Here is an 11747-nt window from a genome sequence, read left to right as displayed (position 1 = left end):
AGTAAAGTATTTATTTTGATGTTTATATTTGATTCTCTATGAGTTTGATAGTGCTCCGTGGCTAACGGCTAATGCTACACTGTTGGAGAGATTTATAAAGAATGAAGTTGTGTTTATGAATTATACAGACTGCAAGTGTTTAAAAATGAAAATAGTGACGCCTCTTGTCTCTGTGAATTCAGTAAGAAACGATGGTAACTTTAACCACATTTAACAGTACATTAGCAACATGCTAACGAAACATTTTGAAAGACAATTTACAAACATCACTAAAAATATCATGCTATCATGGATCATGTCAGTTATTATTGCTCCATCTGCCATTTTCGCTGTTGTTCTTGCTTACCTAGTCTGTTGATTCACCTGTGCAGATCCAGACGTTACTGGCTGCCCTTGTCTAATGCCTTTCATAATGTTGGGAACATGGGCTGGCATATGCAAATATTGGGGCGTACACCCCGACTGTTACGTAACAGTCGGTGTTATGTTGAGATCTGCGTGTTTTCCGGAAGTCTTTTAAACAAATGAGATTTACATAAGAAAGAGAAAGCAATGGAGTTTGAAACTCAATGTATGTCTTTTCCATGTACTGAACTCTTGTTATTCAACTATGCCAAGATAAATTCAATTTTTGAATCTAGGGCACCTTTAAAGAAATGGAAAGGTTCATTGAAGGTTCTTTATGGAATTATAGATTGCCTATAATTTTTAAGAGTGTTGTAAAAGTAATCTTATCTTGATCCACGGTCTGGCATCATCAAGTCTCTAGTATTTCCTATTTACTGAAACCTTGGAGTGTTTAGGAGGTGATATCATCTTCACTATCTGATGTTTTGTAAGCATTATTTAATCTGTCACAACACCAGATCATTTTCAAAGAACAGATGTCTCCTGTCTACTCATTATGGCCTGTACGGCCAAGATGATACAAGCCGTGTTGTGTTTACGTATCTAGTATTATGAATCTCTGAAGTGTAGTTTCTGATGGTGTTCATACCTCCGCTGAGCTTTGGGGGAGTAGCGGAACAACATATTTTCCATTCTGAACTAAAAGTTTATCTCAAAACTAAACATTATCAAAAGTTTAGTTTTGAGATAAACTTTTCCAATCATTGGTTACACCATTTGACACAGAAATGAAACAGAAATCTGAATACCTGACATGAATATCTAATCTTCACACTTAATAGTGATAATGCATGTAAATTACATTTCTTAGTAACTGTTCTAAATGTTCTGCCAATGCCTCATAAACTCTGTAAATTTTCTTTGAAGAGAATGTCTGATGGTAAGTCTGAGACAGCATTCTCAAACAATTACTGGCATACATAGAGATGTGTTTTCCCTGCTGTGTATGTGTAAGACATTTGCATGTGCTCTTGACCCATCTCTATCTCTGACACACTGTCAAGGAAGTGACACATCTGCTATAGCTTTTAACTTTGAGTCCTCTTGATTGTGTTCTTCAAAGACAACAATCTAAAATACTTATCACTTAAAAAGGCAGGGAAAGTGTCAAGTGGAAAGAACAGATGCTGCTGGTGATACTCAGCCTTGGTGTGACACGGTCAGATGTATATCTCCAGAGTCTTGAGCAACGTTTGTGCAATATGTGCCAAGTTTGATGCTTAGAGGGTTTTTTTCTTCTTCTTTTTCTGGCCACTTCAAATGACACCCAGACAGAGTTTTTTAAATGATTCGTGTTTCAAATGACGCGATTGAAGTGGGTAGACGATGTAATTTAACCTTCCAATGAAAAGGTTAAAATGTGGGAGTGTGTGATGTTGTAATGTAGGAGGACGTGTCAGAAGATCACTAGCTTTCTGTTTTAGTTAATTACATAATAGTATTTTAGAATGGCACTGAATTTAACCTAATTTCTGTAAATGATGAAAAGTAGAAAAAGAAGATGTCTAGAAGTATCATCACTTTTGTTACTGGATATGAAAATTAGTGAATGTTTAAATTAAATGCTGATTATGTTAATTATGAAGGCTGCACCTCTGGGTATCTTTAGTTTGACATTAGTGGAACTACCAGGCTGCTAAAACTAAGTGATAGAGATGTTTAGCCACATCCCATTAAAAGACAATGGCATTCCTCTCAGGTGAGCTGCAGATGAGCGCACCTGGACAGTCTGCAGCTGTGACTATATGGCCCAGGACTTGTAACTTATATGTCTCAAAAAGAAACTGTTAGTTCACTTGACTCTGTTTCAGTGTGTCACTGTCTGTAAGAGGAGATGATCTAATGTATGTCTGGAGGTTACAGTTTCCTGCATAGTAGCATTTCAGGTAAGTGTTTTTTCCCCTTTTTATTTTACATCTTGTAATCCATCCTATTTCCTCATTTCTCAACTTGTTAAACTATGCCTTTTGTCATAATTTTAAAGGGTTACGTTAATTCTGTCATTTATTACTCACCCTCATGTCGTCCCAAAACCTTTGTTCATCTTCGGAACACAAATTAAGATATTTTTGATGAAATCCGAGTGCTGTTCTAATGTAGAACCTGGAAGAGCTGAACGTAAACAGCAGAAGAGAAGATCTTGAATAAAGTCATTATTTTTGTTTTGTTTTTGCTTCATAAAATTAAGGTCGAACCACTGTAGTCATGTAAATGTCTTTAGCACCTTTCTGGACCTTTAAAGTGGTGGTTAAATTGCTGTCTATGGAGGAGTCGGACAGCTCTCGGATTTCATCAAAAACATCTTAATTTGTGTTCCGAAGATCAACGAAGGTCTTACGGGTGTGGAAAGACATAAGAGTGAGTAAAGGGACAGCATGGATACTTTTCAAGGTATTGTATCGAAGTTAGAAATTACAGTATCGCGACAACAGTAATCAATCCATTTTGGATTTGTTACAACATAAACAACTAATAAACCTAATGAGATGCATATTTGTCAGGCATACATAAATGAAACGGGTAAGATTTCTTCACTCCAAAAAATCATTGGATAGTTTATTATTAACTATTTGCATCTATTTCAGGTTCTATGTCAGAGCGCCAGCTCAGTATTGTACATATGAGCACCACGACGCATGCGTGTGCTGCTGACGCAAGAGCTGGCCAATACTGAGCCGGCGTTCTGACGTAGAACCCGGAAGCGCTGCACTGTGTTTACTAAGTGAATAGCTTAGGAGACTGACATGGAAGAGAAAAATTGTTAAATAAAGTTATTTTTGTTTGTTTTTTTGCGCACAAAAAGTATTCTCCTCACTTCATAACATTAAGGTTGAACCACTGTAGTCACATGGACTATTTTAATGATGTCTTTACTACCTTTCTGGGCCTTGAAAGTGGTAATAACATTGCAGTCTATCAGAGGCCAAAAAGCTCACGGATTTTATCAAAATGATCTTAAAGTGCATATTGCAGGTTTAACATTTTTTTCGAGATGAATATATAACCTTGTACAAAAATACCATATAAAAAGGTACTGCAGGGTTTAAAAATGTTTTGCGAGACATAAGGGCATTAATTTAGTAGATAAAGTGACGGTCTCTGTAAAAACCGCTTTTTTTTCAGCGTCGCGTCATTTTACGTCACTACAGGGAGATGTTCGCAGAGCTCTGTGTTGATTCAGTGCAGAATATACTGGTATTTAGCAACAGCGGCCGTGAATCAGTGTGTTTTCGGTAGTTTTTGTATTCTATTTATCATCGTAATGGTAAATTATTGTGTTTGTGGAGGTTGCACAAACTTCAGCCTGTCAGGGCATCGAGTACAGAGGTTTACTAACAAGAAAAACTACGCTGCTATCTTCTGTGCCGGGGTTTGTTTTGTGCAGGTGAAGAGACGGGACTTCACTTCTGCATCTGCGTCGAAAAACGCGTTCATTTTAGACTGGAGGATTATCATCCTGGCGATATGATGGAGTTCAACATTGTAATACTTCTGTAAATGATTATATTAAATGAATAAACTTACACACGCTATGCTTCTTCACCGTTTTTACTTGAATCAATTTCAACACTGATGAATACAAATTATGTACACATGCATACAGTCTCACACTCACACAAAACAGTTTTGAATGATGTGCTGGTAATGTAAATACTCCAATTTCATGCATGCCATGTATGTAAACTTATATATACATTCAAGTTCACACAACTACATAATCACGGCGTCATACATCCTCACACAATCAGTGAATGGGCACGGAATAAACTCATAACACAGAATTAATGAATAAAGGATAACATGAAATACATACAGTAAGTTAACACTATATGTTTGGCCGCCGTCGGGAGACATGATCACGGATCCGTCAGAGATGCAGTTACGGTGCACATTTTAAGTTTTGTGTTTGATTATTACATTTGCTAACTACCAAATCAGTCGTGATGAGAAACGGCTATATCACGTAACGTTAGTGTGGACGGATATTAACGCGTGTGACATACGCTTGAGCAAAGTTATTCGTTTCTGTTATAGTAATCAGTTAGGCCTACTCCTAGATGACCAATAGCTTTGCTATTGCCTGATTCATGATAATAATCTGTACAATATTGTGATCTGAGCACATGTCGTTAACGTTATATCTATAAGCTAACACCGGTCTCTGTCCTGTTCTCCACTGCTTCTCACACAACAGTTCAATTTGTCTCTTTTGACCGTTATTCTGTCTAATTCTGGCCTGTCCCTGCTCTCTTGACCACATAGCAGGCTAATTGTATGGCTGTGATTAGTTATACGAGTATAAATAAGCATTTACAATTTCCTCAGCATCCGAACTGTCATTGCGATCCATTGTTTTCCTATAGTTTATATTGATCGCGTTCCCTTCAGTGACGTCACGTCCGATTTGGCATTTTTCAGATGCGGAAGTAAAATTCTCTCACAAAAAACGACTCCAGAAGCCTATGTAGCGTATTTATGCGTGTTTTTTCAAGAAAATCTATTTCATACATTATTTTTCTACACATTGAATCACTAAAGCTCTAACCTGCAATATGCCCTTTAATTTGTGTTCCGAAGATTAAAGGGTTAGTTCATCCAAAAATTAAAATTCTGTCATTTATTACTTACCCTCATGCCGTTCCAGACCCGTAAGACCTTCATTAATCTTCGGAACACAAATTAAGATATTTTAGTTCAAATCCGATGGCTCCGTGAGGCCTTCATAGGGAGCAATGTCACTTCCTCTCTCAAGATCCATAAAGGCACTAAAAACATATTTAAATCAGTTCATGTGAGTACAGTGGTTTAATATCAATATTATAAAGCGACGAGAATATTTTTGGTGCGCCAAAAAACAAAACAAAATAACGACTTATTTAGCGATGGCCGATTTCAAAACACTGCTTCAGAAAGCATCGAAGCACAGATGAATCTGTGAGTCTCGAATCTGCAGTTCGGAGCGCCGAAGTCACGTGATTTCAGCCGTTTGAGTCTATGGTTTGAACCGCGATCCGATTCATGATTCGATACACTGATTCATAATGCTCCGATGCTTCCTGAAGCAGTGTTTTGAAATCGGTCATCACTAAATAAGTCGTTATTTTGTTTTTTTGCCGCACCAAAAATATTCTCGTCGGTTTATAATATTACTATTGAACAACTGTACTCACAAGAATTGATTTAAATATGTTTTTAGTACCTTTATGGATCTTGACAGAGGAAGTGACATTAACTTACTCCCTATGAAGGCCTCACGGAGCCATCGGATTTGAACTAAAATATCTTAATTTGTGTTCCGAAGATTAATGAAAGTCTTACGGGTGTGGAATGGCATGAGGGTAATTAATAAATGACAGAATTTTCATTTTTGGGTGAACTAACCCTTTATTTACCCGTTTCATTTATGTATGACTGACAAATATGTAACGTATCACATACGTTTATTAGTTTGTCAATGTTCAAACTGTGTAATCCAAATGGATGGAAATTGTTTATGCAATTCACTTATCTTTTAAATTTAGTGTGGAAAAGCTAAAAAGCTAATGTCAGCTAATTAAAAAAGAGCTGAATGTCACACTTACTGGTTACAATGACTCAGCAATCACCTGATTCTTAAAAGTAGCCTACAGCTTCTTTCAAACTTCGTTCTAAAACCAGGAGAAATAAGGAAATAAATTAAATATAGGCTGACGAGGAAGTCGATATTGTACCGCAGAAATTAGTTTCTAAATGTGGGTGACATGGTACTAAGTGATGCTCATGAGACCTTTTGCGCCACTGAGTCACGATGATGCATCATGAAGCAGACGTAGCAGGTCGGCAAACAATAAACATCTGTCTGTCGATCGATCTATGGAGTCTTCGCTTTTCCCTTTGTCTAATGATATTTCGCGGTAACACTGGAAGATCGATATGAAAATATGCGAGGAGAAAACAATCAGCCACTGAAGACGACGAACCGACGAAGTGACAGAGCAGAGCACTACAGAGAGAAAGAAAAAAGAGACACACACAGTTTGTAAACCACGCCTACTTGACTGTGACATAAATCATGAGCAAGTGGAAACTTCTCATCTTAGTGCGCGTTTGCTGCGAGCCAGGACCACTACACTGGAAACAGTAAGAGAATTTTTTTTATGACTAATTCATTAATACGAACCATTTATTAATAATTTTAACGTTGCTATATTTAAAATATTTAAGCATTTGTGGTTTTTAGAATTTCTTTGAGCCTGTGTTTCACTGTTGACAAAGTTGAATGAACTGATTTAATAAATTATTTTTTATAATAAGTAAAATAATAATATTTTCCCTTATCATACATACAGTTAATTACTAATAATTAACTAACAAAAATAATAATTACTTGATGATTTCCTATAGTTGGTAAATTGTTTTCGTTTTTATATATATATTTTTTCTTCTTTTTTTTTTTTTTTGTGTAAGAAGAAATGCTGAGTGCTTTCCAAGGACGGTATGTCTTGCTGATATTCAGTCTAGTACTGAACTACACTGTAGGAGCTGACACTGGCTGTGAGTACTGGACATTGTCTGGAACACATGATGTCTGCTGTGTGAGATGCAAGCCAGGTACTCAGTCAATAACTGACAGCAAAGTGATGTGTTATGTAACCTAACAAGATATTTGCAATACTGACATATTCTTGTAAAAATGTTAGTTTTTACAGAAGTTTGCAATTTCATAATTTCCCTTTTTTAATGACTTATTGGAATATCGAAGAGGCAAAATTACAGTTATCCTTGAAATTACAAATTAGTGACCAAGAGAAGGAAGTTTCAGATCATTTTGAAAGTGCCACATGAAAAGGATGCGGTTTAGCACTCAAAGGGAAATCCATGAATTGTTCTGTCATTGCATAAAGATGACTATCATCCTCAACCTCAATCAAAGGGTTGTCCCAACACATTGCACAATATTAATCCCACAAATCTTACTGTAAATGAGGAGCTCTGCTAAGCTTAAAATGTAAAGCCTTCTATTCACAAGATGAATGAGATACTTGGTGGATGTCAGTCTCTATTAGCAGTAATTGTCCTTCTGTTTTGGCCATGTCATTCCAGAAAAGCAGATGTTTGTTATGCTGTTGTATGACATCAGACAGTTAAAATTAAATAATTGAAATATTATCAGATTTAAAATGTTAATGTTTTAACATGATAAGATGTACATCGGTTTCAGGATTTCTTCTTATTTAGTACAGCAAATTATGGTGATTTTTCTACTAGCATAGTCCTACTTGCCATGTCATGACTTTTGTTTGTTTTATATTTTTATTTATCTCCCTCAGACTTCTGTCCCCTTTACATAGTGATAAGAGTGCAGAAGTTATGCGTCTACTATAAGTATCAAATGTGTCAAAGCCCTACTGTAAAAAGTTTCTTGTGGTTACAGGGAACCGCTTGGTGGAGTCATGTGGAAGAGACCCAGAAAAGCTCTGTACTCCCTGTGAACCTGGTCATTACACAGTCACTTCTGACTGGTACTGTTTGAGATGTACCCAGTGTATAGGTATGATTCAGTTTTACATCCTCACTGCTATTTTTGTCAAGCGAATGTTTTGCAGTTTGAGAGAACAAATGATTTTGTTGATCTGCATCATCATAAGCTTTAAAATGTCATCATTCTAAGCACTAATCTTTTCTTTTGCATGCTTATAGGTATACAGTTTACACTTAAACCTTGCAATATCAGCAGCGATACTGTATGCGGATGCAAGGCTGGATATCGGTGTGGAGATGCCAACTGTTCTTTCTGTGTTACTGAATGCAAGGCGGGAGAGGAGCCCACCAAAAACCGTAAGAATAGACCCCCTCAGATTAATAAGCTCTGAAGCTGTTTTCGGTATTATTTTCATATAAATTCTTTTATTTAATGCTTGCAGGAATGTGTAGAAAATGTCCAAAAGGATTTTTCAATGATCAGGTCCACAGTAGTTGCAGAGAATTGAAAAGGTAGCGTACAATTACAGTTTTTTGAATATAAAGTCTGTGAAATTTTATAGCTTCTCATTTGGCATAAAACTCATCCAAACTTTCTTATTCATTCTCTAGTTGTCCTGATGGAGAGATTTTGTTCAAAGGAAATGCTACCAGTGACACTATCTGCAAATATTCAAGTAAGAAGGAATCTGAACAAGATACCTTACCTGAAAGGAGTAAAGGTAAATGAGAATATCTAAAATATATATATATATATATATATATATATATATATATATATATATATATATATATAGCATCATTGCAGAGCATTGTGAAGTTAATTGGACTGCATATCTTTCAATATGAGTATTAAATTCTAACCTCAAGGATATTTTTCTAGGACCTCCAGAACAGACAAACTGGCTTCCAGTCTTCATTGCTGGAGGGATGGCAGGGTTGGCTGTCCTTTGTATCATAGCATCAGTGGTTGCATATGTAAAGGCACAAAACAAAACAGAGAAGAAGCCAAAAACTGATAGCCCTGACCAAGGTACCATTTAAAACCCGAGTGTCCATTTTTTTCTTTCCTACATGGTGTTCTAAAATAAATCTACCATCGTCGTGATAATGCCTTAATTGACAGTATTGTCGTTCCTTTCTTATAGACAACTCAGATGAGTCCAGGATTATGGTAGTGGAGCAGGAAGACTGTAGTTGCCATCGTCCTGAGCAGGAACAGGGTGGCAGCTCAGAGTCCATCAATACGCAAGACTCAGAGTCTAAACTCATAGTGTGAGTTCACTGGACAGCTTTTATTTTCGTATCTTACTTGCTACAATAGCAAAAGGAAACTACAGCTGAACACAATCACTAAACTGTGAAATACATTCTTGACTGGGTGTCGGTCAGCCATTTCAGCTCATGCATCAGTGATTAGTGGGAACAAAATGGGCATTTTAATGTTCCAATGCACAAAGTTAGCTGTGAATCACATGCATTATTGCCTTTTTCACTTCTGAAGTACAGTGCACCTTAACGCAAGATGAAAGGGTTCTTAACGTAGGTGTGCAGTAGCAGACAGTATGTCAACACTTTTATGAGAGTAGGTGTCATCTACTGGTGCTCGCGTCACATTTTCAGGTCAAAGCCCTCTTGAAATACCCTGGTGGGCTTCCCCTCTTTTCTGTCGAAAACAGCACCTTTTTGAAAAATTCTGGACCAAGAACATTGAGACAGAAGAACAATGAGGCTATTTTACATTGGGGTTTTTTGTTGTTGTTGTTGTTGTTGTTGTTGTTTTTTTTTTGTTAAATTTCTGGGAATCAGAAGAGACTTTATGGTCAGTGTGATTGACCAAATCATGAACTGCACTCAAGAAACAACAGTATTGACTCTCCTGTTGAAACTGAACTTTTGACCTCATTAAGATTGTGCGTTTTACTGTTTTTGTACGTATTAGGATTTAAAAATAAATAAAATGGGCACCCCGGGCTGATCTAAACCTGGGGTTAGCAGAATCATAAGTTATCGTTTTCCATTTATTCAGTTTGTTCTTTACCCTGGCTTAGGAATAAATCCTGGGCATTTAGGTTTTGAGGTTTCACACACTACATGTGTAAATCCTGGGTTAAAGTTCATATTTGCATATTTGCATTATCAGTATAATTAACTTTAGTTTGTCTCGCTCGTACACATTAATTGGGCTATTTATTCCTTAAAAAGACTTTTTGAACTTTCAACTGTAAGAATGTCAACTCCAGTTGATGCGTTTCCATCACTGTATGACATTTTCCCTTTCATATGCTGAAATAGCACGTGTGTAGGTTGCCATGGCTGTACAATGCACATGAATATTTAATGAAGTGAGTGCTGTTTAGATTATGATTGGCTGGTTGTTGGCAGTCACGTTCTAACATCGCATCGTTTCACACTGTATACATTTGGCACAACAATGCTGGGGGCGAACGTGAATTTGCGAAGCGCTACATGTTCCTGGATCAACATCTTTGATGATCCCAGAACAACAGTCCAATCAAGTTTACAGTTTAGAGTTTAGGCTTACAACCAGGTTATGGGTAGTGTAAAGTTTAGGGGTAGGGATAGTTTTAGGACTAAATTTTTGAACAGGAATGTTGTTCCAGGATCAACATATTTGGCTGATCCAGGAACATGTCTTACTTGGCAAAACCATGCACTGAAAAAAAATTCAGTTAAATTTACAGTAAAAAGCGTCAACTGTGGTTGTAGAAATTTAGATTAAAAAATATGGTAGCAACATTTTAAATTCTATGGATTAACTTAAATTTACAGTAAAATACCATATTTTATAAACTAATACAATGTTAATTTACCAACCTATTGAAGAACTAATAGCTGTTTTGTACCTTTATAAAATGCACCAAACACAGTGGTGATGTCACATGATGAATCAAAATTCATCACAAGCAGCTTTTTTACTGTAAATTATACAATGACTTCTTTTTCACTTCCAAAAACTGTAAATTTAACAATATTTTACTGTAAAATTACATTAAATGTACCGTTAGATCTATTACAGTTATTCACCGCAAATAGTTTGGAAACTTTGTTAACCAGTTAAGTTTTTCACCATAGCATTTTTACAGTCTTTACCGTGAAAATCACAATATTTTTTTTTTCCGATAATTTGTTGTTTTTGTGCAAAGACAATAGCCTGGTGTTAATGCCAGTGGGAAAAGCCCTAAGTAAAAACTACAAGGTTGCACTATATAGTATGTTGCACATTTTATTCTGTGTGCTGTAAAACAAAAGCCCCAGCTTGCCCAAGGGGTCATATAATCCACGTGTTAGGACATTTCCAGTAATTAAATACTTTGTTCATGGAGCAAATATTGAGGCCATTAAACCAGTTATTGGGGACAAAATCCTTTGAAATTACAAAAACATGAAAGATTTCCTGCAAGTGTATTCTAAACTGTGTTCCAGAGAACAGAGGTCAATAAACCAGTTGAAACCTGACTTGTAGTCTTAGACTTCACATATATGAAATCTAATCTAAAAAAGTTCAATGAACTATATTCTTACGTCGTTGGGTGACTCAGTGGGAGTTCCCTGATGACCAGCTTTGAACAAATATTCAGTGCCTGTAATGTGATTAACTGTGTGCACCTAGGTATGATGATGAATCATTCCAATTTAATTTTCCTCCCACATCATGTCTTAAGCAAACACTTGCATGTGCTTACATGTTAAGAGTTCAATCACTGTGCTTCCACAACTTTATTTTGGCTCCAGGGAGATGTTTTATCAAGGCATTAATCATAACAGCAGTTAGGATGGAATGGAACAGCTGGTGGGCGAGTGCTGTGATGATGTTAAGCTGTCTTCAACGGTCAAAAAGGTCACCCCTGGTTAAT

At 36.5% G+C, this 11747-nt stretch overlaps 1 protein-coding gene across 5 annotated transcripts; it reads left to right on the top strand.

The window, feature by feature from the left end:
* The first annotated feature begins 6300 nt into the window (after positions 1–6300).
* tnfrsf9a (tumor necrosis factor receptor superfamily, member 9a) lies at positions 6301–9875 on the top strand. 5 transcript variants are annotated; one of them, XM_048178754.1, is made up of 8 exons: positions 6301–6528; positions 6859–6942; positions 7823–7939; positions 8089–8226; positions 8313–8382; positions 8482–8591; positions 8753–8902; positions 9018–9875. In XM_048178754.1, exons 2-8 carry the CDS (start codon positions 6861–6863, stop codon positions 9146–9148), a joined length of 798 nt encoding a protein of 265 aa, XP_048034711.1. In that variant the 5' UTR covers positions 6301–6528; positions 6859–6860; the 3' UTR covers positions 9149–9875. The 5 variants fall into 5 exon arrangements, with proteins under 5 accessions (XP_048034711.1, XP_048034710.1, XP_048034708.1 ...); XM_048178753.1 differs by having other exon boundaries at positions 6859–6999; positions 8482–8546; XM_048178751.1 differs by having other exon boundaries at positions 6859–6999.
* The last annotated feature ends 1872 nt before the right edge of the window (positions 9876–11747 follow it).

Source organism: Megalobrama amblycephala, linkage group LG24 (genome assembly GCF_018812025.1).
Source record: "Megalobrama amblycephala isolate DHTTF-2021 linkage group LG24, ASM1881202v1, whole genome shotgun sequence".
NCBI lineage: Eukaryota > Metazoa > Chordata > Actinopteri > Cypriniformes > Xenocyprididae > Megalobrama > Megalobrama amblycephala.
This window is presented reverse-complemented; position numbering and strand designations above follow the sequence as displayed.

What these genes read in the sequence shown, in the direction of transcription:
- tnfrsf9a (XM_048178751.1), top strand. Translation starts at nt 6,861, where the DNA reads ATGCTGAGTGCTTTCCAAGGACGGTATGTCTTGCTGATATTCAGTCTA. An exon ending in CTGTGTGAGATGCAAGCCAG is followed by an intron (nt 7,000 to 7,822) that starts GTACTCAGTCAA and finishes TTGTGGTTACAG; the next exon opens with GGAACCGCTTGGTGGAGTCA. An exon ending in AACTGATAGCCCTGACCAAG is followed by an intron (nt 8,903 to 9,017) that starts GTACCATTTAAA and finishes CCTTTCTTATAG; the next exon opens with ACAACTCAGATGAGTCCAGG.